This window comes from Leucopleurus acutus (assembly GCF_964270905.1).
Source record: "Leucopleurus acutus genome assembly, chromosome: 10".
Lineage (NCBI taxonomy): Eukaryota > Metazoa > Chordata > Mammalia > Artiodactyla > Delphinidae > Leucopleurus > Leucopleurus acutus.
The window spans coordinates 41,263,447-41,287,590 of NC_139153.1; the positions used below are offsets into that span (position 1 = coordinate 41,263,447).

At 57.8% G+C, this 24,144-nt stretch overlaps 2 protein-coding genes across 4 annotated transcripts in view; one reads left to right on the plus strand and one right to left on the minus strand.

Annotated features, from left to right (window-relative positions):
• The window catches only part of NBEAL2 (neurobeachin like 2), a 30,672-nt gene extending 12,170 nt beyond the window's left edge, over window positions 1–18,502 (minus strand). For 2 of the 3 annotated variants that reach the window (XM_082847917.1, XM_082847916.1), the window contains exons 1-19: window positions 18,411–18,502; window positions 8,757–8,845; window positions 8,557–8,685; window positions 8,374–8,455; window positions 8,166–8,290; window positions 7,899–7,981; window positions 6,182–6,267; window positions 5,800–6,082; window positions 5,531–5,637; window positions 4,975–5,055; window positions 3,450–3,533; window positions 2,946–3,044; window positions 1,893–2,494; window positions 1,678–1,810; window positions 1,472–1,591; window positions 945–1,266; window positions 634–716; window positions 427–519; window positions 57–234 (exon numbers count right to left, since the gene is read on the minus strand). In XM_082847917.1, the coding sequence (XP_082704043.1) occupies window positions 57–234; window positions 427–519; window positions 634–716; window positions 945–1,266; window positions 1,472–1,591; window positions 1,678–1,810; window positions 1,893–2,494; window positions 2,946–3,044; window positions 3,450–3,533; window positions 4,975–5,055; window positions 5,531–5,637; window positions 5,800–6,082; window positions 6,182–6,267; window positions 7,899–7,981; window positions 8,166–8,290; window positions 8,374–8,455; window positions 8,557–8,685; window positions 8,757–8,845; window positions 18,411–18,461 (2,830 nt within the window). In that variant the 5' untranslated portion in view covers window positions 18,462–18,502. Of the gene's footprint in view, window positions 1–56; window positions 235–426; window positions 520–633; window positions 717–944; window positions 1,267–1,471; window positions 1,592–1,677; window positions 1,811–1,892; window positions 2,495–2,945; window positions 3,045–3,449; window positions 3,534–4,974; window positions 5,056–5,530; window positions 5,638–5,799; window positions 6,083–6,181; window positions 6,268–7,898; window positions 7,982–8,165; window positions 8,291–8,373; window positions 8,456–8,556; window positions 8,686–8,756; window positions 8,846–9,449; window positions 9,510–18,410 lie in introns of those variants that run through there. The other variant, XM_082847918.1, reaches the window with a different exon arrangement.
• Window positions 18,503–20,968: 2,466 nt separating this feature from the next.
• CCDC12 (coiled-coil domain containing 12) overlaps window positions 20,969–24,144 on the plus strand; it is a gene marked incomplete at its 5' end in the record, with an annotated part of 52,288 nt that continues 49,112 nt past the window's right edge. The window contains one exon of the mRNA XM_082847791.1: window positions 20,969–21,079. Coding sequence (XP_082703917.1) covers window positions 20,969–21,079 — 111 coding nt within the window. The remainder of the gene's footprint in view (window positions 21,080–24,144) is intronic.

Consider the following 24,144-nt stretch of genomic DNA (forward strand, 5'->3'; position numbering starts at 1 on the left):
GTCCCCCAACCATGCCAAGATCTCCTCCCCCCAGTTCAGGCAGCAGGGACACTTACCTGAGGACCTGCCCAGTGGGAGAAGCAGTCCCTGGGTGGCGTTGTGGCCAGAGGTCAGTTCGGGCCCCACAAGGTCATGTGTTTCTGCTGGACCTGCCTCGGCTTCTTGGGGCTGTGTAGCCACTCGTTCCAGCAGGGGCAGCAGGGCACCCATGCCTCCCACGCAATTCACCACATCCTGCGGGTGGGGGCCCCCATGAGAGGGCAGCACCCAGCCATCTCCTGCCCCACTCCATCCCAGCAGACCCTCCAGCCTGGAAATCTGGGTCTCCTCAAGACCTCCCAGGGCACAGTGCCACTCCCCGGCCCGCCCCGTACACATGTGCCCACGCTCATGCTTCCTGCACACACTGCTCACGTGAGCACACACCTTCACGTCCCAGGTCTCCACCCTGTGGCCTGTCAGGCGGCCATCCAGCCCGTGACCAGGGGACAGGTCCAGGCAGATGTTGTTCTTACAGGCCTGCGGACGGGGGGTGAACAGGCAGCAAGGCTCAGTGGAGGAGGTGGCGGGAGACACAGGGTGGGAGGCAGGGGGAGGGAGCGGGATTAAGCCAACTGCCCACCTCCGCAGTACCTGAGGTGAGTAATGGAGGAGCAGCTTGGTGCCAAGTTCATGCAGTTCACCCTCGGGCTTGAAGGGTGCTGTCTCATTGGGCCCTGGGGGGTGGGCAGGGGGGCTTCAGACCTGGCTGGGCTTTTGGCCAAACCCCACACACAGCCTGCCTCTTCTCTGCCTGATAAGAGGACAGACCCCCCCCCCCCAGGGACACCTTCCCCCCGCCAGACCCCTCGTTTCTGGCCTGGGCACTTGTTGAGACCCAACCAGTTGGGTCCTGGGGCAAAGCGGTAGGGGCTGGGGCAGGGCACGGGGACGGCGCTGCATACCCAGGGTGCACAGGACCCGCAGGGCTGCCGCCTGCAGGGCTTCATGGAAGATGGCCACAGCCCCCAGCTCGCCCTCCAGGGATGTGGGGCTGCCCCACCGAGTGTCCTGTGTGCCTGCGAGGGTGGAGCTGATGCTGCCCTCCTGCAGAGGGGCCACCAGCCCGGACCCCCAGCCAAGCCCTGTGGTGGCCGGGACTGACTGGGAGCGGGTGAGGGAGGGGTGAGTGTGAGCCAGGGCAGCGGGGACAGGTGGCGCAGGTAGGCCCGTGGTGGTGGTCGTTGTGCGGTGCCCAGCAGAGCCGATACAGCAGGAGGAGAAAGGCTGTGGGGCCAGGGTTGGGGGAGTGGTCAGGTCACAGCAGAGCCTGGGGTTCCACCTGCATCCAGTTCCTCGGTGACCCCCAAGGCTGCACAGGCCCCAGAGGCTGAGGCCTGTGGGGTGGGGGAGGGGGAACACGGGGCTCCAGGTCCCACCCTGTCCAAGTGCCCCCAGCTGCCCAAGCCTCCCTAAACCCTGCCTGGCACACCTCACTAAGGGAGGGGCAGCGAAGGGGTGCCGTCTTCACCAGATGGCCGTCTTTGTAGACATGCACCAGGTTCTGGCTGAAGGGCCGGCGCCCGGGCACATGGACAATGGCCACACAGTGCTAGAACAGAAGCCACAACATCAGGTCACAGGTTGGGACGTGGTGTCCCCTCCACCTCCCTGGGCCACATGAGGATGGAGGCTCACCCAGGCAGAGTCGGCAAAGGACACTTCAGGCAAGCTCATGGTCAAGTACTCCTTCCGGGTGCACACGGCCACCACCAGGGTCCCAGCCGCCGTGAAGAAGGCTTCAAACCCTGAGCCACTGCTGGTGAAGAAGCTGGGGGCAGGCCAAGCCAGTTATGCCCGCTGGTTCTCCTGCTCACCCTGGCACCACGCCCTGGTCCCTAGCAGTCACCCACCTGTACAGTTGCTTTCGCTGGAGCGGCCGGGTGGGGCCCGGGGCGGGTGTTACAGCCGTGGGGTGCAGACACAGCCAGGCATGGAAGGTGAAGCCAGGTCCTGGCCATCGCTGCACAGGGGGTACCATGATACCCGCCATGCTGGGCGTGAGGTCAAAGTAGCACAGGGCTCGTGCCGGGCCCTGGCGCCGGGCCATGCCTGAGAGCGCGCGGATGGTGGCACCTGCGTGTCGGGCAGCCCCGGCCTCAGCTCCACCCGGCCCTGAGTCCAGACCTGCTGGGGGACGAAGCAGGCGACGCAGCTCCAAGGGCCTTAGTGACACGTGGCCCAATGCTTGCAGCAGCGCCAGCAGCTGCTCCTGGCAGCGGGCCCCCAGGGCTGCCCCCTCGCTGAGTGTCTCCAACAGGCAGCCCACCAGACCGGCCTGGACACACGTGGCACGGCTGGCAGGGCAGCTGTCACAGAGCCACCAGAGGCGCTGTGCTAGGAAGAGCCGCAGCTCAGCTGTGGGCAGTGCTGGCAGCCACCGCATTAGCACCAGCACCGGCTGCTCATTGCGGATTGGTGGTGGCGGACACGTGCTGTGGTTGCCCTCCACAGCCTGCGGGTGGAGAGAATGATAGTTCCCGGGCAACTGGCATGGAACAGGCCACCCTACCAACAGTGGGACTTCCTGTCTCAGTTTACTTGCCTCCAGCATGGGAACACAACGTGTGCTACCCCATCCAGCTCACAGGTTGTGTTTGAGGCTCAGGAAAGCCAGAGGTGCTCAGACAACCATTGCTACCAACAACAACCCTTGGCTTTCAGTCTGGGTTGGCCTAAACCCCAACTGCCTATTCCTAGGATCATCCTGGGGCTTGCTAACATGTAGCAGCTTCTGGGCCCCATGCAGCTCAGAATCCTCACCCCAGTGACCCTGACACACAGGGTCAGGCCCCGGGTCACACATAGTCAACATGGTCCCCTAAGGTGGAGAGCTCACCTTCCGTGGTAGCCCTGACTCACTCCTGGCTGCCCTTGGGACCCTGCCCCCAAGCCCTTGCCCTCACCATGTTGAGCAGCTCTTGCAACAGTCGATGGGTGGGGGGACCGTGACTCTGCAGAACCTCTTGCAGGTGAGGGTAGCCGATGCGCTCCTTAAACACCTCCTGTGCAGGGACGTGTGGGAAAGGAGTGAGTGTGTATGTGGACCCCAGGGCGCACTCACACCCTACAGGAACCCTGGAGGAGGCATCACCTTTCAGAGCCCCCTTGCCTGGCTCTGCCTCTGGGTCACAGTGCTAGCAGGGGAATAGGTCTACCTCGGAAGGCTGCAGATGGGGGTCAGCCACAAGCATCCTTCCGCCCTCCAGCTCTGAGCCAGGATAGCCAGCTCCCAGGACTCACTAATGACCACGCTCGCCCAGGGGCCTGAGCCGTACCCCAGAGGGCAGGATGGTCACCTCCCCAGCTCACTTGCTCTGAGAGCCATCAGCCAGGCCTGTTCTAGAGACAGCTGATCAATTGAACTCCCATCCCACACCCCTACTACAGCAGGACCGCAGCATCCTCACCTTGGCAGAGGGGGAGCCGCTCATGATGCAGGTCAACACTCTGACTACGTGGACTGCAATGGCGTCTGTGTCCTGGTCCAGTACCTTGGGGTGGGGAGGGACAGTCAGGAGAGGCAGGTGCCAGGACGTCGCAGCTGGTGGCACCCTGCAATAAAAGGGGTGCAGGGACAGGAACAGATGCCCCAAGGCAAGTAGCTGAGCTGGCTTGGGGCCCTGGGAGTGTGGAAGCCCTGTCTGGGCCATACAGTGCTAGAACAGAAGCCACCAGGCCCTCTACCCTTGCCCAAGCTGCCAAGCAGCTTGGCAAGGCCCACTCTGACAGAGAAGCCAGGGAAGAAACCAAGGCTGGGAAGGGCCTCACTGGGATACTGGGACAGATCACCAGTGAACCCTCTGGTCACAGCCCTCTGCCCTCCACTGTCCGGTGGGTTTATGGGCCCTGGTCTCTGCCCATCGCCACCCAAGCTAAACACATGTGCAGGCAGGCTGGCAAGTGTCCCATCACCCATGATGATTGACAGGGGGTTGGGGAATTTAGGGACAATCAATCACAGGACATTAGAACCAGAAGAACCTTCGAGACCTTTAGGTCCTACCCTGCCCCTTTCCCCTAGATCCAGGTGGGGCTGCTGAGGCTCGCCCTGGCTGCACCCAACAGCCAGAGGCAGCTACTCCTTCACCCTGCCCTGCTGAGGGGCTGAGAAGTCAGGAGGGCTTGGAGAGTTTGTCAGCAGGTGCCAGGCTGTATTTTGGCTCCATGGGGCCCTTGGTCCCAGCTCTGCCTGACTCCCTAAGGGACCTCCGGCGATCTTTTCCCTCCTCCAGGCCTCAGTTTCCTCATCTGTAAAAAGCAGGGGTCTCACTGGCCTTGCCTGCTTTGTAGATGAATGGACATGCAGGTTCTCAGAAAACAGCCAAGTGCAATAGACACACAGGCCTGCTTCGTGAGGACAAAGCCAGAGCGGGGCTCTGGAGGTGGGGGCCCAGGTGTTGAGCCACCAGAGAGAGGATGCCCCATGCAAAGCCCCTGACACCCCGCAGCCTCCTACAGCCCCCATGCAAGGTGAGGCAGGGAGCACGTCATGAGGGCATGAGGGGATAGGGAACTCCCAGTGACCCGCTTAGGGCAGGTGCAAGGATCCAAGCAAAGAAGTGGCCCCACGTGCGGGACCTGCTTCTCTGTGAGTGACCACAGCCAAATCCCTGAGTATCTGGCCTCTTGTTTCCCCTTCTGTGCAATGGAGGTGAGGTGGTTGAGTATCGAAGGTTCCTTCCAGGTTGGCATAGCCAAACCCCAGCTCCCAAGACTAATACAAGGCAGGGAACAGATCACAACTGTGCCATTTCCTAGGACTGGGATTTGGAAGGTAGGTGAGACAGCATGGGGGACCCAGCCCCATCACTAGGCTATACCAGGACTGGCATCGTTCCCCCTGCATAGTGCAGAAAGGCTCAAAGAGGGAGCCCCGGGGGGGTGGGTGCCCAGGGATGTGGGTGCCTGAGCTGGTCAGTCCCAGGGTGGTACCTTCTGGACATCAGGCTCGGTCAGTAACCAGGTAGCCAGGTCACTGTCCCCCTCAGGGGGCGCCCGGGCCTGCAAGTACAGCTGTCGGGGGGGGGGGGAGGCACAAGGTAGAGGAGGCAGAAGAGAGAGATGAGGGAAGGGTGGGATTAGAGCAGGACCTGGGGCAGTTGCCAGGGCTCCGCCCCATAGGGAAGGATGTGCCCTGAGCCCCAGGCCGAGCGCCCCACCAGGCACTAGGGAAGGGTAGGGGAGCTGAGCCACCCATACCCTGCCCAGAGGGACAGAGCCGGGGGCAGATAAGTGGGCAGGGATAGGCACTGCATCCGAAACAGCTGAGCCTTCCTCCTGCCCCTACGTTTGGGGTTGGGGAAAAGGGAAACAAGGGGCCAGGGCAGCTCCCGTCCTTCTACAACACCCTCCTCATGTGGGGTCCAGAGCCATCCTGAGCCCCAGGCCCTCCCACTGAAGTGCAAGCCATCCCACCAGCCCAAGTTTGCTCATCAGCAGCTCGACATCCACACGTGGTGCCCCCAGCCCCAGCCTGGGCCCCGCCCACCTTGCTGTTATGGATGAGGCGAATAAGGTGTTCAAAGCAGTTGTTGCTGAGGAAGGTGGCCTGCAGCACTGGCCGGTCCTCACATGCCAGCATCATGGGGATGGCATCTGTGGAGAGGTCAAGGGTCAGCCCTGCCCAAGCCTGTCTCAGCAGCGCCTCTGGTCAGCCTTAAACCTTCTTCCCATACTGCCCAGGCCAGCCTTTCCATCATAACTTGGGCCTTCCCCTGCTAGTGCCACCTCCCCAAGAGCCCAAGAGGCTATACCCACCGAGCATGCTGACCCGTAGGGTGATGAGGGTCTCTTCGGGGTCCAGGCTTGGCCCGGCTGGCCAGTCGGCATTAAGGACACGGAAGTAGCCCTCAAGCAGGGCTCGGAGCTCTGGCCCCCGGGGGGGGGTGCGGCTGGCGTGCAGGACATGTACCGCACCCACCAGTGCCTCCAGTGCCAGCGGCACTAGGCGGGGGTCCTGGGCTGGCCCGTGGCCCCAGCCCCGCACCACATCCAGCAGGCCCTGAACAGTGCCAGCGCTCACAGCCTTCTGCCCGTTCTCCTGCAGGTGTGGGCAGAGACGGGCAATGGGCAAAGGGCTCACCCAGCAGAGAGACTCTGAGACAGCTACCCTCGGGCCCCCAGGCTCCTCCAGGCCTACCTTCCCTCCTGCAAGGACAGCACCAAAGAGATGGATGAGACGCAGCAGGAGCATAGGCGGCAAGTGATCTGCATCCTGCAGGCTCTCTGATGGGGGTGGGGAGCAAGACAATGTCACAAAGCTTGCAGGGCTGTGGGTCCAGGGGACCACACAAGAGGTGGGTGCCCTGGGGTGGGAGTGGGGGGCTGGGTCAAGGAACAGGGCTGGGAGGCCCAATCTGAGGGAGAAGACCAGGTTCTGTGCTGGGAGTCTAAAATGTCATGATTCTATGCTAGGAGGTCTGAGGACACAGCCCTTCGTTGGGGAGCTTGTAGGGGGCATGGCCCTGCCCTGAGAGCCTAGCCAGCTCCCTGGAACCTTAAGCCCCAAAATGAGGACCCCAGGGTGAGCACCCCCCCATGCACTTCCCCATGGCAACCCAGGGTTTAGTTTCTTAGATACAAGTCTCCTGGTCCCTCTGCCCTGTGATGGCTGGAGCGTCCCATGACCGGCTCTGGGGACCCTGCCGTACCTACCATACAGATGCTCCACACACCATCCCCCTACACCCCCACTGGGGACTTCTAGGGGCTTTCACAGCGTCATATCTGGGAGGCCCACCTGGCCCTGCTCCAGTAAAGCTGGACAGGATGCCAGGACACGAACTGAAACCCAGAGAGCAGAAAGGACCAGCCCTGGGTCACATGAGTGTGTGTGCGTTGAAGGGGGGAATGCAGAGCTGCCTTGATACCAGTGGGATGGGGTGGGGGTCCTCCCAGAGGACAGGGCTTTCAAGGTGAGGCCTGATAATGCAGTTGGCCTGGAAAGGAAAAGGAAACAGTATGGGCAAAGACCAAAGGTGGGATAGTTGGATTCTAGGAATGAGAGGACAGGACCGTGGCTGGAGAGCGGAGAGCAGAGAGCCAGCGGGGCTGGAAAGGAAGGCTGTGGAGACGATTGGATTCTGAGGGTGTCAGGTCCCCACTGAGGAATTTACAGTAGGGGAAACAAAATCCAGTGTGTTTTAAGAAGAGTACTCAGGCTGTGGGAGAACAGAGGCAGGGACTTCCCAGGGGCATCTCCCCTCTTGGAGCTGTTGCCCCCGTTCCAAACCCAGGCCCGCAGCTCCCTGGTGCATCCCAGAAACACTGAGGTATTTCCTAGGCCACCACCTTCCCGAACCTGGCCTGCCCCTGTCCAGACAGCATCCTGCCAGGAGCCCATCTGAAATCCTGGCCAGTGTCTTCCAATGAGAGGAGAGGGGACACTCAGGAGCAGAAGGTACCCAGGGAGAATAGGTGGCCAGAGATGTTCTGGGGGGTCAGCTTCCCCGGGAGTATGGGAGCAGGAAGGGGAGACACCTAATGTAGACACTGTCTTGTGGAAGAGAGGAGACTGGGTGGAGCTACAGGGACAAAGAGATTGGACCAGGGAGTTTTAAGATGGTCCAGATCAGAGTGGGGTACAAGCAATGGGGGGTCCCAAGAGACAGAAGAGAAGGGGGAAGGGAAATCGACTCCCCCGCAAAAAGAAATTACTCATTTTGTGCAGACATGCCCTTCCTCTCCTCTCTGCCCCTGAACTCCTACTTGCCTTTGGAAGCCCACTCAAATTCCCATGGTTCTTCCAGCCCTGAGTACAGCCACAAGTGGGTCCTATCCTGCACATGCAATGGGGAACCAAAGGAGGGGGCTCATGTTTGGGGGCGGGGCCAGGCGGGCCGGGGGTGGGGCCTGACCTCGGAAGAAGGTGCTGAATCCACAGGGCAAAGCCGCAGGAGGGAACTTGTACTTGCTCTTCTCCTTGGAGCTGATGACTTCCCTGGCAGGTGGGGACAGGGTGGGCAGGGGCCGAGGTGAGGCCAGTACTTCTACTCCTCCTGCGTCATCCTCCCCCTCAGCAGCCTGCACACCGGCCCCTCCCACCTCTGCACCTTGGCCAGTGCGGCCACCCCCATCCTGTCCCGGGCCTCCTCTAGGTCCTCCGCCTGCGGGCCGCCTCTCACCCACTGTGCTGGCGCCGCCAGGTCTGGTAGGGGTCGAAGAGGCCCTCACAGAGGAGCAGGGCATGCAGGGCTACGTTTTCCAGCTGGGACCCATGGCCCTTCTCCGGTGGTGGGGGTCCTTTCAGCTGTAGACATGCAGAGAGGGTGAAAGGGGGTTAGCTGGGCCGTGGCTACCACCTGCCAACCCCCAGGGTAGAGGCCACCTCACCTTGGCCACCAAGCAGGTCAGCAACGCCAGCACCCGGGGCACCAGCACCTGGCCCCAGCCTGCCTCTACATTCTCCGGGTTCCTGGGAAGTGAATGACGGGAGAGGTCCCGGTGACAAGCCAGCCCTCATCCCGGCCCATAATTGCACATTCTCTCACCGTGGAGAAGACAACAGAGACCCACCTGCAGAGGATGACGAAGAGCTTGAGCAGCAGCAGGGCTTGCTCCAGGTCCCCCTCGTCCAGCCGCTCGGCCAGCACGTGCAGCGCATCCCGAGGGAGCAGCGGCACCTCCGCACCTGCCTCCTCCGGCCTGCAGGGAGCGGGGTCACTAGGCGCCGAGCATCCCTCAGCCTCCCGCCCTCCATGTAGCTCCAGCCTCACCTGCGTGGCTCCAGAGAGGATAGTGAGATGCTCTTCTCGAAGGTACCCACAAAGGCCTTCAGCCACTGCTGCAGATAGCCCAGGTCCTTCTGCAGGCAGAGGAGTTCAGGGGAACAGTGGTGGGGGCAGAAGGGGCCCAGTGGACAGGGGAGGGCCAAGGGGATGTGGACAGAGGTGGAAAGTGAATGGGGGTACACAGAGATTGGAGGCAGAGCAGTGGGGGTGGAGAAAGGTAGGGATGGGTTGGGGAGGAGGACAGGAAGTGGAAGGTCAGCATCAGAGGACTGCCTTACATATTGACCACTCTCTCAGGGCCCCCATCTGCTTTTCTCAGCCTCCCAGTCTCCTCTCCCACTTCCTGAACCCTTGGGGACCCAGGCAAGCCTGACACAGGCAGGGGAGGGACTTAAGTGTATACATTCCTAGGGCACGGCTGTGGCCCACAGGGGTGCTATGGCTAAAGGTCTCCCACTCACCAGCCTCCCTGAACCCAAAGCTATGAGCTGGGCTCTCGCCTGCCACCTTCTCCCAACTCAGCAGCCACCACCTCCAGGAAACCTTCCTTGACTGTATATCCCAGGCTGCATGTGCACTATCGACCAGGCAGACCCACGCACACACACACACCCCACCTGTACAGGCAAAATGCCCTGCCTCACCTTGGGAACCTCCGCCCACACCCTGGCTGGTTACCTGGACCCCAGGCCCCAGAGCTGGTTCCATGGGTAAGAGGGACAGCGGGCTGAGCCCGAGTTTGGGCGCCACCAGCCAGGGAAACTTTGGTGTGAACGGGAAATGTCCCCTCCCACCCTGGCCCCCGGGGCAGGAAGCGCAAAGTCACGGTGGGGGAAGGGGGCCGCTTCCTCCCGGCAGACCGCAGGGATGTGGGAGGGCCTGGGGCACCCAGGGCCCAGCAAGAGAAGCTGTGAAGGACCCAGCCTAGCACCGGGGGTGGGGCCTGCAGCACAGATGGGCAGGGGTCACATTGCCCTGGGTGGAGCTTGTGGACAGAAACTAGTTCTACAGGCATGAGGTCCAGGAGAACTCCGGGACAGGAGTCAGGGCAAGCCTATCCAGGGAAAGGTTGTGGTCTGTGCTACCACAGTGCCCTCCATTCAAGGCACCCACAGCTCCCTGACCTGGGGCTAAGGCCTCAGGCCCAGGCAATGATGCTGAAGGACTCATCCATACCGCTGCCCCACCCTCCTCCTGCATCCAGGCTCCCCATCTGGCCCTGCTGGTCTCTTTGCTCCAGGGACACAGGTAAGCCCTGGACTAGCCCTAATCTGTTCTAACCTCTAAGCCCCTCCCAAGGCATGGAGTGGGTGGTGGCCTGGATCTGAGCTCCTCCTTCCACACCAGCCCCATCTGGAGCACCCACCCTAACCAGCATGGCCCAGAGAGCAGCTTTCTTTCCCAGGGGTGGGGGGGAAGGGCAGGGACTATACTGAACATGTAGGGGCAAGGGACACACCACAGACGACACCCTGAGACTGCTCCCCAGGTGCCACAGGCCTCAAATCAAGGACCTCCACAACTACTTTTGCATGGACGGCTAATTTTTTTGGCCACTTGTGGGCCCCAGACCACAGGGCCAGGGCTGAATGGGCTCCAGGGAAGGGGCTTGACCCCAGCAGACTGGGCCAGGCCCCCAAAAAACCTAGACAGAGCAGCCCTCCACCCTGTGGTTGGACACCTTCCTTGTACATTTTATCACAGAGCCAAGGCCCAGGCAATTCAGAGAGGGGCTGGGGCCACCAAGGTGCAGGCCCACACCGCTGTAACTTTTTGCCCGTCAGTTACCTTTGGCGACCTCTCCACGCTCTGCCGCTGGCAGCCTCCCTGCTCACCTACCTCTGTCTATACCTCTCCTCTCCACAAACCAGCAAGGACATCAACATGCCCAACCCTGAAAACACCAGAGCAGGCCAGGGCTCTTAGACCATTTCTTCTGAACCCTTCCCACTGCAAATGGGAAAACGGGGGGCCCCAGAGGAGATGCCTCGTCCACTAGCACAGTTGCAGCTCAACCTCTGTTCTAGGCCAGGATCACTCATGGTGGCTAGAGCCAGTCAGCCCAAGCTGACCACATGACCCACGACCCTGCCTCAATGACCCCACACATCCCTCCCTACCTTCAAAATTGTCCCAACACCATCCTCCCTTCTTCTAGCCCCAAACCACCCCCAGTCAAGCCACTGTCTCTCCCACCCAAAACCTGAGTCCTTCTTGCCCACTACAGCTCTGCGGAGCACCTGTAAGCCCACATTTGACCATGTCCTCCCTCCCTGACCCAAAGATAAAAGCTTAATTGGTAAGCCAGGCATTCTGGGCCCCTAGTCCAACCAGGGACTCCTTCTCCAGCCTCTCTGCCCTCCCACATCTGTGATTCACATTCTCCTGTGCAGGCCTCTGATCTCCCCATGCCCCACTGCCATCTGTGACTTGGGCTTTTGGTACTTAAGCAGGAAACTCCCACCCTCCTCATGGCCATCACCTGGATCGGCCCTCCCAGACCTGATGGGCCCCTCAAACTCTGCACACCCCTGCTTTCTGTCCCTAGAACCACACCCTCAGCCTGTCCAGTCCTGCAAACTTCCAGCAGGTCCAGGCTGGGCTGGGTTCAGGTCTGAGGCAATCAAGGCAGCAGCCTTTGTGGGTTCTGGAGGGGCAGGAGGGGTCTCTAGAGCACAGTAGTAGGCAGGGGTAGGGGTAACTGCCGGTCTTGACTCTGGGGGTCTCACCTCTTCTCCCGGGGAATCCTCGGCCTGGCTCTGACCTGGGCCCCATGGCTTGAGGCTGCAGTGCTGGGGGGTGAGGGGGTCCCTGCAGGCACCGGGGCTGGGAGGCAGGGCAGAGCAGGGGCCTCGAGCATGGAGGCACTGCTGCATGCCGAAGGCTCCAGAGCCGGCAGGAGGTGGCTGTGCTGCTCAGGAGCCCCACACTCCTCTCAAAGCTCTGCCTCGCTGGCTCCTCCTTCCCTTTCCAGCTCAGAACAGGAACATCGGTGGGCCAGCCCAGTCCCCACCCCAACCTGACTGGGACGGGGTCCCAACCCTGCCCCTCCCATGAAGGCAGGTCAGGAGCAGTCACACTCCTCCCAGGGCCTTGCAGCAGGGGAGAAAGCTGTGGGTATGGGGGTCTCAGAGTCACCCCTGTAGGGACCCCAGTCTATGCCCAACCAGCCCTGAGGACACTCAGTGCTGGAGGAGGGGAGCTCCCACGGGTTGGTTAGGTCCTGGGTGAGCGTGGAACTGCCACTTCCTCAGAACTCTGAGGTAACCCAGCAGGGCTGAGGGCAGGCGGCTGAGGCATGGATGGGTGGGTAGGGCTGTCTTTCAGAGGGACAGGGACCACTGAGCTCCTGACACTGCTGCCTGAGACCTGCGTGCCTTACCCCGAGCCTGACATCAGGCCTGGCTTGCCCTGTGTCTCAGGGACCAGATCTTGCCCCAAATCCCCCATCCCCAAAGTTCCTTAAACAGTACCCAGCGCCCCCAGGACCCATCAGTTACCACTACTGTCTGAGCAGCCAGTCAGCCACCCTACCACAGGCCCAGGGCACGTCCACAGCCTCCCCCCGACATCCGAAGCCCGCCACGGGTGGTGCCCACCTCATCTCCAGCCTCACATGCCATACTCACTGGCTGCCCCACTGGATATTACTCACTGTCCCCACTGCCACAAGTCTGCATGCGCTTTGCTCTCAGTGTTTCCTCGGCTTAAATGTATCCCCATCAGAGCCAGCACCTTCCCCAAGATGCAGCCCTGTCTGGTACTTCAGAGGCCAGGGGTGCCAAATTGAATGTGGTTGAGGGCATGGGTTCTGGAGTCCAGACCTGATTCTTACACTCGGTAGCTTACTAAATATTAATCTCTCAAAAGGGAACTCTCCTACACTGCTGGTGGGAATGTAAATTGGTACGCCCACGATGGAGAACAGTATGGAGGTTCCTTAAAAAACTAAAAATAGAGCTACCATGTGGTCCAGCAATCCCATTCCTGGACATATATCCAGAGAAAACCATACTTTGAAAAGATACATGCACCCCAATGTTCATGTATCATGAACAGCACTATTTACAATAGCCAAGACATGGAAGCAACCTAAATGTCCATCAACAGATGAATGCATAAAGATGTGGTACATATATACATTAGAATATTACTCAGCCATAAAAAGAATGAAATAATGCCATTTGCAGCAACATGGATGGACCTAGAGATGATCATACTAAGTCAGAAAACAACAAATATCATATGTTATCACTTATATGTGGAATCTAAAAATTGATACAAATGAACTTAATTACAAAACAGAAACCCCATCACAGATTTAGAAAACAAACTTATGGTTACCAAAGGGGAAAGGGGGGGGGGAGGGATAAATTAGGACATTGGGATTAACATATACACGCTACTATACATAAAACAGATAATCACGGCTTCCCTGGTGGTGCAGTGGTTGAGAGTCCACCTGCCGATGCAGGGGACACAGGTTCGTGCCCCAGTCTGGGAGGATCTCACATGCCACGGTGTGGCTGGGCCCGTGAGCCATGGCTGCTGAGCCTGTGTGTCCGGAGCCTGTGCTCCGCAACGGGAGAGGCCAAAACAGTGAGAGGCCCGCGTACCGCAAAAAAAACAAAACAAAAAAAACAAACAGATAATCAACAAGGACCTACTGTATAGCACAGGGAACTCTACTCAATACTCTGTAATAATCTATATGAGAAAAGAATCTGAAAAAGAATAGATATATGTATAACTAAGTCACTGCTGTACAACTGAAACTAACACAAATTGTAAATCAACTATATTCTGATATAAAATAAAAATGAAAAAAACAAAACAAACGATTAATCTCTCTGCTTCAGCTGCCTCTTTAAAACCATCTCTTTGCTTAACAGGTAAAGGCTCTCCAACCACACCCACCAGCATGTGGTAAGGTGAGTGGGAGCTCCATTCCCAAATTCACGGGCTCTGCCTTCCCAAGCTCTTGGCATTCCAGGGCAACACTCATCTTCTCCCCACCCACCTCCATGAGTGACAGATGAGTGGCAGACCTTGGTTCACTGGCAGAGCCAAGGTCCCATGGGCCACTCCCCAGCTGGCTGTCCCAGGAAGGTGGAATGGGAGGATCTTCATGGACCCCAGGTTAGCGCTAGAAGGAGGGTAGGGAGAGAAGACTGAAGCTCCATAGTGGTGACTCTTCCCAGTCAGAGCTGCCTAGGTGGTAGGGAGCACCCCATCTCCTGGAACAGGCAAGCAGAAATGGGATGGGGTGGGGTGGGGCCTGACCAGGATGACCTCCTTCACGTGTGGGGGTCTCCCCACTCAGCATGAGGGGGACGGCAACGTCAAGCTGAAGGTGGCCTTTGGCTACACCAGGACGACTGGAGGTCAGACTTGGACGGCCTTGGGCCAAGGAACAAAGCAGGAAGATGGGGACTTTGCCAGGGGCAAGGACAACTGAGGCTAGTGGTCCAAGTGCCTAGGTGGCTGGGCCAGTCTCTCCCCCTTACCTGGGGATGGGGTCTTGAAACGCATGGACCTTCTGGTCTCCATAACACCCCTCAGGGTTTAACCTTCCCCTTGTCCTATCACTTTGGAAAACAGGAATTTCCTTTCAGGGTCCCCATGGTAACTGACCTGTTTCCACAGTGACCCCACACTTCCACATCAGCTCCCCAGTTGCCATAAAAGCTCCAGGGAGGGGCTTCCCTGGTGGCGCAGTGGTTGAGAGTCCGCCTGCCAATGCAGGGGACATGGGTTCGTGCCCCGGTCCGGGAAGATCCCACATGCCGCGGAGCGGCTGGGCCCGTAAGCCATGGCTGCTGAGCCTGCGCGTCTGGAGCCTGTGCTCTGCAACGGGAGAGGCCACCACAGTGACAGGCCCGCCTACCGCAAAAAAAAAAAAAAAAAAAAAAAAAAAGCTCCAGGGATTACCAGCCCCTCCCCCAACCCTGGACTCTGTGCTACTCTCCCCATCACCTCAGTCCCTCCGTCTTCAGTTGCCTCAGTAATAAAAGCAGGTAGGAGGAAACTCTGGTTGCCCCTTTAAGGTACGGAAGAGGGTTGTGGGGGGGGGGGTCAAGCACCAAGGAGGTCCTTTTTCCCATTTCAAGATGGTAAACTGAGGCAAAGGAAGAAATATGACCCAGCTAAGGTCTCGGAGGGAGCAGAGGGCCTGACTAGGTTTCCATGAGGCAGTAGAGCTCATCAGTCAGGGGTGAGGGACCAGGGAGGGGCGGGCAGAGCGAGGTCAGCTCGGGCTCTGACCTGACCTTCCTAGAACCCTGAGTCCTCAATAGCATAAGCAGAGAGTTCAGCCTAGGCTCCCCACCTGAACCCTGACTGTTTGCCCTGTCCTGACTTTTGGGACCCTAAGTACCCCTCAGCTTTCATGCTCCCCAACGCTCCCTTTCACTGGAGGGCTACTGAGCAGCACTACTGCTCCAGCCTGAAGGAGGGCCACTCAGCTGCATATTTTGCATAACCTCGACAGCCACCCAACTGCTAGCCTACTGGGTGCGGCCCCAGTCCCCTATCCTCTCCCCCACTTCCTAAGCCCTCACTGGGGAAGCCCTGTCGGGTTGAGTCCTCTGGATGTGCCCCCACCCACCCGACGAACTTGCCGCTCACAGTTCCCACTGCCGTGTGCGTGCTCCCCCTGCTCCTGTGCGCCCAGCCCTCCAGGCCCAAACTCAGGCCTCTGGTAAGACATCCCTGATCAGTCACCCAGACATTCAGCTAATACCCAAGGAGCACCGGCTAAGTGTGAGGCGTGGGGAAACCGCAGAGTAGCAAGCACAGTGAGGGTTCAAGTGGGGACACGCCTGGGCTGAGGTCCAGCTTGGGCTGCGGGAACAGGCGGGGAAGGCCTCCTCAGACAGGAGGGAGAAGGCTCTAGGCAGAGGAAACAGCCTGTGCCGTCCCAGGGTGCAGGCCCACCTGAGTCTTCCCGCCCACAGGACTAGACCTTTCCTGGGTAAGGGAACACAGGATGGAGACTGGGCCAGAGCTCTGCCAGGCTCTGCCCCAAACCTGTCCAATGACCTTGGTACAACCCTGCCTTGGTTTCCCCACTAAGGCTCTGAGGGGCTCAGACTGAGTGATGTCCAGGGGGCACTCTGACCCTCCTTCCTCCTTCAGTAGCCACCCACAGCCCCCTCACCCACTCATGGCCCCAAGAGGTAGGGGGTGAGCAGGCATGAACCTGGGGTCTGTGAGGGGAAAGGAAGGGCAGAAACAGGGGTGCTCCCAGGGCGGGCCTAGACCCACAACTGGGGAAACAGGTTTGCCAGCTGATGTCAGCTCTCACTGTTGAAGGGAGGGGCGAAAGTATTGGGGGAGCCTACTGGCTGGGTAGCTGGCCATTTCAGGGGTCTCTTAATACCCTCTCTCAGTTCGACCCCTTACCTTATCTTCCCCTCTCCCCCAAGTACACACACAATAGGTCCCTGGCAGGGCTCAAAGTAGCACAGCCACCATTCCCTAGGAGCTCAGTACAGAGGGTGGAGACCACGCTCCGGGAGCAGAAGCAGGACCAAGCCGGCAGGAAGGCAGTGCTGGGAGGCTGGCTGAAGCTTCCCCTCCCCAGGGAACCGGGCCCCTCCCGGCTCCTGGGTTCACACTCATATCCTGGATTTGTTTGCCTGGCCCCAGGCCGTACCCTGCCTGCCCAGGCTTCTAAGGCTACAACCAGCTAGTCTGTGCCCCACACCCGCCCTGTGAGGTGAGGAGCTGGAGCGGGAGAAGGGACTCAGCACAGATGAATGCTGAACGCCTGTGAGGGACTGACCACTTGCAGAGGTCAGCTAGAAGGGGCAGCAGGAGGTAACCACGTCGGAGGTACAATCCTGGGAAACTGCCGAGACACCCTTCCCCAGCAGCATGCCACCCAGCCTGAAGACCCACCATTCACAACCCTCAGTCTCGTCCCCTCGCTCAAGCCCCCCGCCCCGTCGCCTGGTCACAGCTGAAGAAACTGAAGACCAAGAACCTGCCCACGACCACGGAGGCAATCGGAAGCTTGATTAACATCCCTCAGACTCATCACCTTGTTCAAGCCCCCCTTTGCCTGGTCACAGCTGAAGAAACTGAAGACCAAGAACCTGCCCACAACCACGGAGGCAATCGGAAGCTTGATTAACATCCCTCAGACTCATCACCTCGTTCAAGCCCCCCTTTGCCTGGTCACAGCTGAAGAAACTGAAGACCAAGAACCTGCCCACGACCACGGAGGCAATCAGAAGCATGAGGGCCAGGGGCAGGTTTCCTCCCAAATCTTTTGCTCCTTCACAAGGACCAACCTTTGGCGATGGAGACAGAGAAGCTGGGGTGAGGGGATCCAATGGGGCGGGGAAGCAGGAAACTTCTCTGGCCTGGACCAGCCATACTGGCTATCTCTCTGCACAGTCCAGGCCACCGGAGGCCAGGACTGTGCCAAATTTACAGATATGGAAGCAGAGGCTCAGGGGTGTAAAGAGCGTGCCCTCGGTCACACCAAAGACAGACTCTACTCCATGCACTGCCTCTTGCCGGGTGCCTGGACTTCTCACCACCTAAGCGGGCTCAAGAAGCTATGGCCCTTATGGCCTGGACTCCTGATCTCTGGGGCCCAAGTCCTGGCCTGCAGTCCTGGGAGACAGTCGGCTAGCCTCTTCAGAGGGCCAGCTGATTTGAGCATCAACTTCCCCCTAGTGACGAGATCAGGGGCACACAATAGTGCATTGTGCCCAAGGCACACCTGAGCCAGGAGTATGATGCCAGGCAGGTGCAGGGAGGAAGGCTGGTGCTGGGTGAAGGGGAGAGGGAGCCTTACCCTGGGTTCACTCCTTGCTGTGAACACAGAAGGAAAGTGGGGGCCTATGTGTGCGAGACACAGTTTGGGGTACACCTGGGTCAGAGGTGCTCCCTTCACCTTCTGAGGCCACTTGAGGTAGTCTCTGAGGAAGGACGGGGAGCTCAGGAGAAAATGGCCTCCCTCCATCCCTTTCAAACATCCCTCCCACCTCACCCGCATTCCCCATTTTCACCCCCAGCATCCAAGGCGAATCTTTGCTTTGGGCTGGACCCCCTCTCCCCCGTAATCCACACCCTGCCCCCCCGGGGGTTGGGGTGGGGCCACCTGGGGTCAAGGAGGAGCTCACCACCGGCAGTTCACCGCAGGGTATCTGAGGAGTTGACTCAAGTCAGACCGAAGTAGGGACGCCCCCCTTGCATGCCTGGAGACCCCCAGCCCACTCAGACCCATCAGGCGACCACCCAACTGGGCTGCGCCCACAGGAGTGGCACGCCCAAATTCAAAGTAAGCCTCCCGCCCCTTTCGACCCGGCCAACCTTTTTTTTCCCCCCAGGCCTCAGTTTCCCCACCTGTAAAAGGGGTAAGTGCCCTGTCTTGGTCCAGGCCCCTCTCCTCAGGGACAACCGAGGCTGCACTGTCCCCACCCAAGAGGCTCTTGTAAGGTGCGCGCCCGCGAGGGCCGACCCCCAGGTATAAGTGCCAGAGGCACCAGCCGGCCGGGGTCGCACACGTGCGTGCGGAGCCCGAGCACGCCCGGCGCGTGCGTATACACGGCCCAGGTGGCGCCGGGCGCAGGTGCAGCAGACGCCGGGCGCGCGGAGCTGTGGGCACGGCGGGCGCGGGCTCACCTGCGCGTAGTAGAGTAGCCACAACTCGTAGAGCCGCTCCGAGGCGGCCATGGCCCGACCAGGCTCCAACCCTGCTGCACGCCACCTGCCGCCGCCGCCGCCGCCGCCTCCTCCGCGCCGCCCGCCGGTTGCCCTCGGCCAGGCCCATGGGCGGAGGGCGTCACTCCAGGGCGGAGCGGCGCGGTACTACTGAGGGAAGTAGTACTGGCCGCCGTCGCGCTCCTCCTCCTCCCGGTCGGCCACCGCCCGACTTCCTGCGCTTCTGCAGCCGCCACCGCCGCCCCGCCTATCCCGGGACCGTGCAAAGGGCGGGGAGCCCGACAGGAGGAGGAGCCTGAGGTCAGGGCGGCCCGGGAGGGCGCCCAGCAGCGCGCCCAGCAGCCCCGCCCCCCCCGCAATCCGCGCCCTCCGGAAAGGCCAATCTGAGTCCCCCGGACTAGGGTCTGGGTCAGGGATTCCAGGTTTGCCCTACGTCTAGATCTAACCGGGACGCAGCCCGCCTGGCTGGAAAGGCCACCATTCGTGGAAGGGACAGGCTCGCGGTATTGGGGGAAGGGGCTGCGGGCCGCGTGCAGATGGGCAGGGTCCTTCAATAACTAACGAGGACAACAACCGTGACAACCACTTGTAGAGTTTACCACGTGCCAGGCGTTGGTATAAGCGCTTATGGGGAGACCGAAGTGTCACTTTTTTAATCCTGTTGTTAGTGGAGCAGGATTGTGTGGCAGGAGTGCGGGGGGGGGGGGCGGGAGGGGGGATCAGAAAACAGCAAGACAAGCCTGAAATAACTCCGGGGGAGCAGTTCCTTCCATCTATTGGGCAGATCCCTGGAAGATTTAGGTACTCCTCACCTCGCCTGGATCCCCTCCTCCAGGAAGCCTTCCTAGATACTCCAAATGGAGGCACCCTTCACTCCGGGGCTCAGCACTTGATTCACATTTTTTTTCTTTAACTTCAAGAGGTTAAAGGCTAAAGGGTACCTCATGCTTCTGTTTAACAGGCAGAGAAACTGGGGCCCAGATGGGCCAAATGAGGACCACCTGGGCAGCATGGACAGGGACAGAGGCCTGACTTTCCAGAACCACTGCCACCATCACCCCTGGGCCTCTTCCCCCACCTCCCCCTACTCTCCTGGGAGGTGAGGAGGGCCCATGGTGTTGGGCAGGGGTGAGGCCCTTTGTTGGGGCTGGGGGGAAAGTTTGTGGGACCCAGAGAGTTACCATCAATTGGAGGAACTGACCAGCCTGGAGCCCCCTAGACCTTGGGTGGCCAAGAAGAGACAGACTCTGTCTCCATACCCATCCTGTTCTGTCCTCCTGGCTTCTTGGGCATCTCCTCCACTCTGGCCTTTTCTTCTGCCCCATCCATCCTACTTCTGACATTTCCTGAACACTTACTACATGTGTATTGGGTACTACCTGCATACTAGGCCCTGGCAGGGCACCCCACCTGATGCAGGGGAGAGGACACCAAAAGGCCCAAGTTACAGAGGTCAAGAGGGTCGTTTGTGGGGGCCAGTTGGACAGGGGTCTGTGGCACTGGGGATCTCTGAAGGGAACTGGGAAGCAAGGAGTGGGTGTCCACCTGCTGTCAGCCTGGGAAGGGAGGCCACAAGCAGGGAACAGCTTTGCTGAGAGACAAGTCACTCTCCCTAGGTGGGAGGAGGTGTGGCTCTGGGGACCTGGATAGGCTGTCAGAAGATACTGACTTCAGTCAAAGTGGTCTCTCAGTTGTCAGGGCATGGTAATTGACTTGGGAAAGGATACCCTGGCAGCTCCTGCTGGGAGGCAGTGCACCTATCGGCCGAGGCGAAACCAACTCTCAGCTTAGTTCTCAGGAACTAAGCTCAGGGTGGTCCCTTAGGGCCCACTGGGCCCAAGTTGGGGTTTGCTCTTCTCCAGGTTGGGTAGTCTGACCCTGGGTACTTTGCCACCCCGGGGGCGGGGGCCGGGCGGGGGGTTGGAGGTGGGAGGGGATCATCCATGAACCCAGAGGAAAATGGCCATTCAGCCAAGCCCTGCTCTGCTTAGGTTTTGTCTGAGCTGAGAGTGGACAGAGAAGGGCCCAGAGGCCCATGAACAAGTGCATCCAGGAAGCCACAGATAGCTTAAGAGGAAAGGAGAGGCAGACGTCTTAGGCTGGGATCAGAGTAGAGAGTCAGGGAAGGCTTCGTGAAGGCATTCGAGCCTTTAAGAATCAGGAGAAGTGGACAAAGATGGGTCGGCGCATTCCAAGTGGCCAGCCAGCATGGTTGGCGCTTAGGTAAAACCAGAGCGATTGACGCGCTCTATCCTCCTTCACTCAGGTCTGGTTCCTCTTGCCGCTTTTTCCCTGATCGGCATTGGACGAATCGAGCCTTAGCGCCTTCTTTGTCGACCCCCGAAGAGTTAGACGTTCTGTGGGGGAGGAAGAGGGAGGGTCCTCCTGTAGCAACTCAGCATTGGTTGGCTTTCAGGACTTCCTGCTCTCCCATTCTCGTCCCTGGATTGGCCGTGAGGGGTTCGTCTAACACCTTGGGCCTGCGCACTGCGGGACAAGAGAAGAGTGGGGGCGGGGGGATGTCTGTGGGCAAGATGGCGGCTACTGCGGCCGGTGTGGGCCGGTTGGAGGAAGAGGCGTTGCGGCGAAAGGAACGGCTGAAGGCCCTACGGGAGAAAACCGGGCGCAAGGTGAGGAATGCAGAGTGAGGCCCGTGGCTGAGGTACCCAGCGTTTGGTTCCGGCATCAGGGCGAGAGGGCAGGGGACTACAGGGAAAAGGCAACTGCTGGGGACGCGCATGCGCGCTGCTGGAGCATGCGTACGGCGTCGGCGACCGCCCAAGTCTGGGTCTGCGAGAGCGGTACCATGCTTGGCGCTAGTGCTGTCGCGCGTGCGTTGGTATGGTAGGGCAGTGGTCGACGCGCCGCAGGCCGTTTGGCTCCTGGCCGGTGTTTCCCGTGTGGATTTCCAGGGCCAGTTTTAGTTTCATATGCTCGTTGGTTTGGGCGTGATTTGTTCGTGTCTGAGCACGCTGAATCTTCCGTTTTCCCATGACCAGCCGGCCTCCCATCCCTGGTGAAATACCGCGAGTATGGCCGACTCTCCGCTGTGTGCCAGAGCGCCTTGGGCAGGGCAGTACGAGACTGCCCTGGGAGCCTGGCTGGATCGTTGAGTACAAAAAACCAGAAGGAAAGATCCATGTCTGGGTTAGGGTAGACCTAAGGGAAAGAGGCGGGCGCTTAGTTCTTTTCCAGGCTCTTCTTTGGGGATTTAGTCCTATTAGTTGCCAAACTTGGAAGCATTTTTCCTTGGTCTTGTTTGACAACAAAATGGTCTGATTCCATTTCTACTTCGTTGTTCTTTCCGAAGTAATCGAGGGGAAGGAGAACTCTGAAGTTCACTACTTTTGTGCGAATCCTGGTCCTGTCAGTTGGGGTTGTAGGATTTGGGACTAATTGCTTCATCTCATGAGCTCCGGTTTCTTCATGTCTCCAGTGGAGGATAACAACCCCAAAACATTCATTCTCACTGGGTTATTGTGAGATCTAACAGGATAATCTGTTAGATTATCTGTATGCAAGAGCCCTAGAGAGTATATAGAGTACAGAGGATGGACGTTGTTCGTTCTGCTGTTTTGGGGTGGGCAAAAACTTTGTCCTCAGCTGTACAAAATACAAAGGATATTAAATATCTAGACCTGTAATGGATGGGGGGAAACAGGGACTCCATTTTCCAACTAAAAAAAATCAGGCAGGTTGGTTTGGCCCGTTTCCTTTCTGCATGGCCGTCTGGTGTCCTGTGAGAAAGTGTAAGGGGAAGTAATAGAAAGTGAAAGCCAGCGGGATTGGCTTCTGTTTTTGTTGGCAATTTGTCGGCTCTGTCAGTCATCCCTGCAGACTGCTTGGCCTAGGGATACTCAAGACCTCAGCCTTTCAAACAGCAGCTAGTCAACCCGAGCTGTTTCCTTGGATTTAGGGTCCAGATTATGGAATTGGGTTTGAGAGCAGAATACAAAGGACAGAATGGCATCCTCAGGCCCCCTTACAATGGGAAGGATGCCCCAGGCTATCAGGAAAACTGGCCTTTTAAGAGGGATTCTCTCAATGCGCTGAAAATATGGACCTATTTTTTTCCTTTACTTTTTAAAAAATTGTAGTAGAATATACATAACATAAAATGTACCTTTTTTTTTTTTTTGCGTTATGCGGGCCTCTCACTGTCGTGGCCTCTCCCGTTGCAGAACACAGGCTCCGGACGCGCAGGCTCAGCGGCCATGGCTCACGGGCCCAGCCGCTCCGCGGCATGTGGGATCCTCCCGGACCGGGGCGCGAACCCGCGTCCCCCACATCGGCAGGCGGACTCCCAACCACTGCGCCACCAGGGAAGCCCAAAATGTACCATTTTAAGTGTACAAATCAGTGACATTAAGGATAGTCACAGTGTTATATAATTAAGCCACTATTTCCAGAACTTTTCATCATCCCAAATGGAAACTCTGTACCCATTAAACAATAACTCCCCTTCCCCTTCTCTCCCCAGTTCCTGGCAACCACCATTCTTTCTGTCTCATTGAATTTGACTACTCTAAGTATCTCATATAAGAGAATCATATACTACTTGCCTCTCTGTGACTGGCTTATTCATTCAGCGTAATGTTGTCAGGGTTCAGCCATGTTGCAGCATGTGTCGGAATTTCATTCCTTTTTAAGGCTGAATAATATTCCATTGTTTGTATATAACACATTTTGTTTATCCATTTATCTGTTAGTGGGCATTTGGGTTGCTTCTAGCTTTTGGCTGTTGTAAGTAGTGGGTGTACAAATATCTGTTTGAGTCCCTGTTTTCAGTTCTTTTGTGTATATATCCAGAAGTGGAATTTTGGGATCATACAGTAATTCTATGTTTAACTTTTTGAGGAACTGCCATGTTTTCCATAGCTGCCACATCATTTTACATTCCCACCAGCAGTGCACAAGGGTTTCAGTTTCTCCACACCCTTGCCAACACTTTTCTTTTTATGTTTTGTTGGTTATACACATCCTAATTGTGGTTGTAGTTTTGATTTGCATTTCCTTGATGAGTAGTGATATTGAGCATCTTCTCATGTGCCTATGGCCATTTGTTTATCTTCTTTGGAGAAATGTCTATTCGATCCTTTGCCCATTTTTAAATTGGGTTTTGGTGGTTGTTGTTGAATTGTAGGAGTTCTTAACGTATTCTGGATATTAACCCCTTATCAGATGGGTGATTTGCAAATATTTTCTCCCATTCCCAAGGTTGTCTTTTTACTTTCCTGATAATGTCCTTTGATGCACAAAGTTTTAAATTTTAATGAAGTTCAGTTTATCTTTTTCTGTTGTTGATCCTGCTTTTGGTATCATACCTAATAAACCATCATCAAATCCAAGATCATGAAGCTTTTCTCCTGCGTTTTCTTCTAAGAGTTTTATAGTTTTAGCTCCTACATTTAGGTCTTTGATCCGTTCTAAGTTAATATTTGTATATGGTATAACATAAGGATCCAGTATATTCTTTTGCATGTGAATATCCAGCTTTCCCGGTACCATTTGTTGAAAAGACTGTCCTTTCTCTATTGAATGTTCTTTGTATCCCTGTTGAAAATCATTTAACCATATATGCAAGGGTTTGTTTCTAGACGCTCTATTCTGTCCCATTGGTCTGTATGTCTGTCCTTATGCCAGTATCACTTTGTTTTGATTACTATAGCTTTGTAGTAAGTTTTGAAATCAGGAA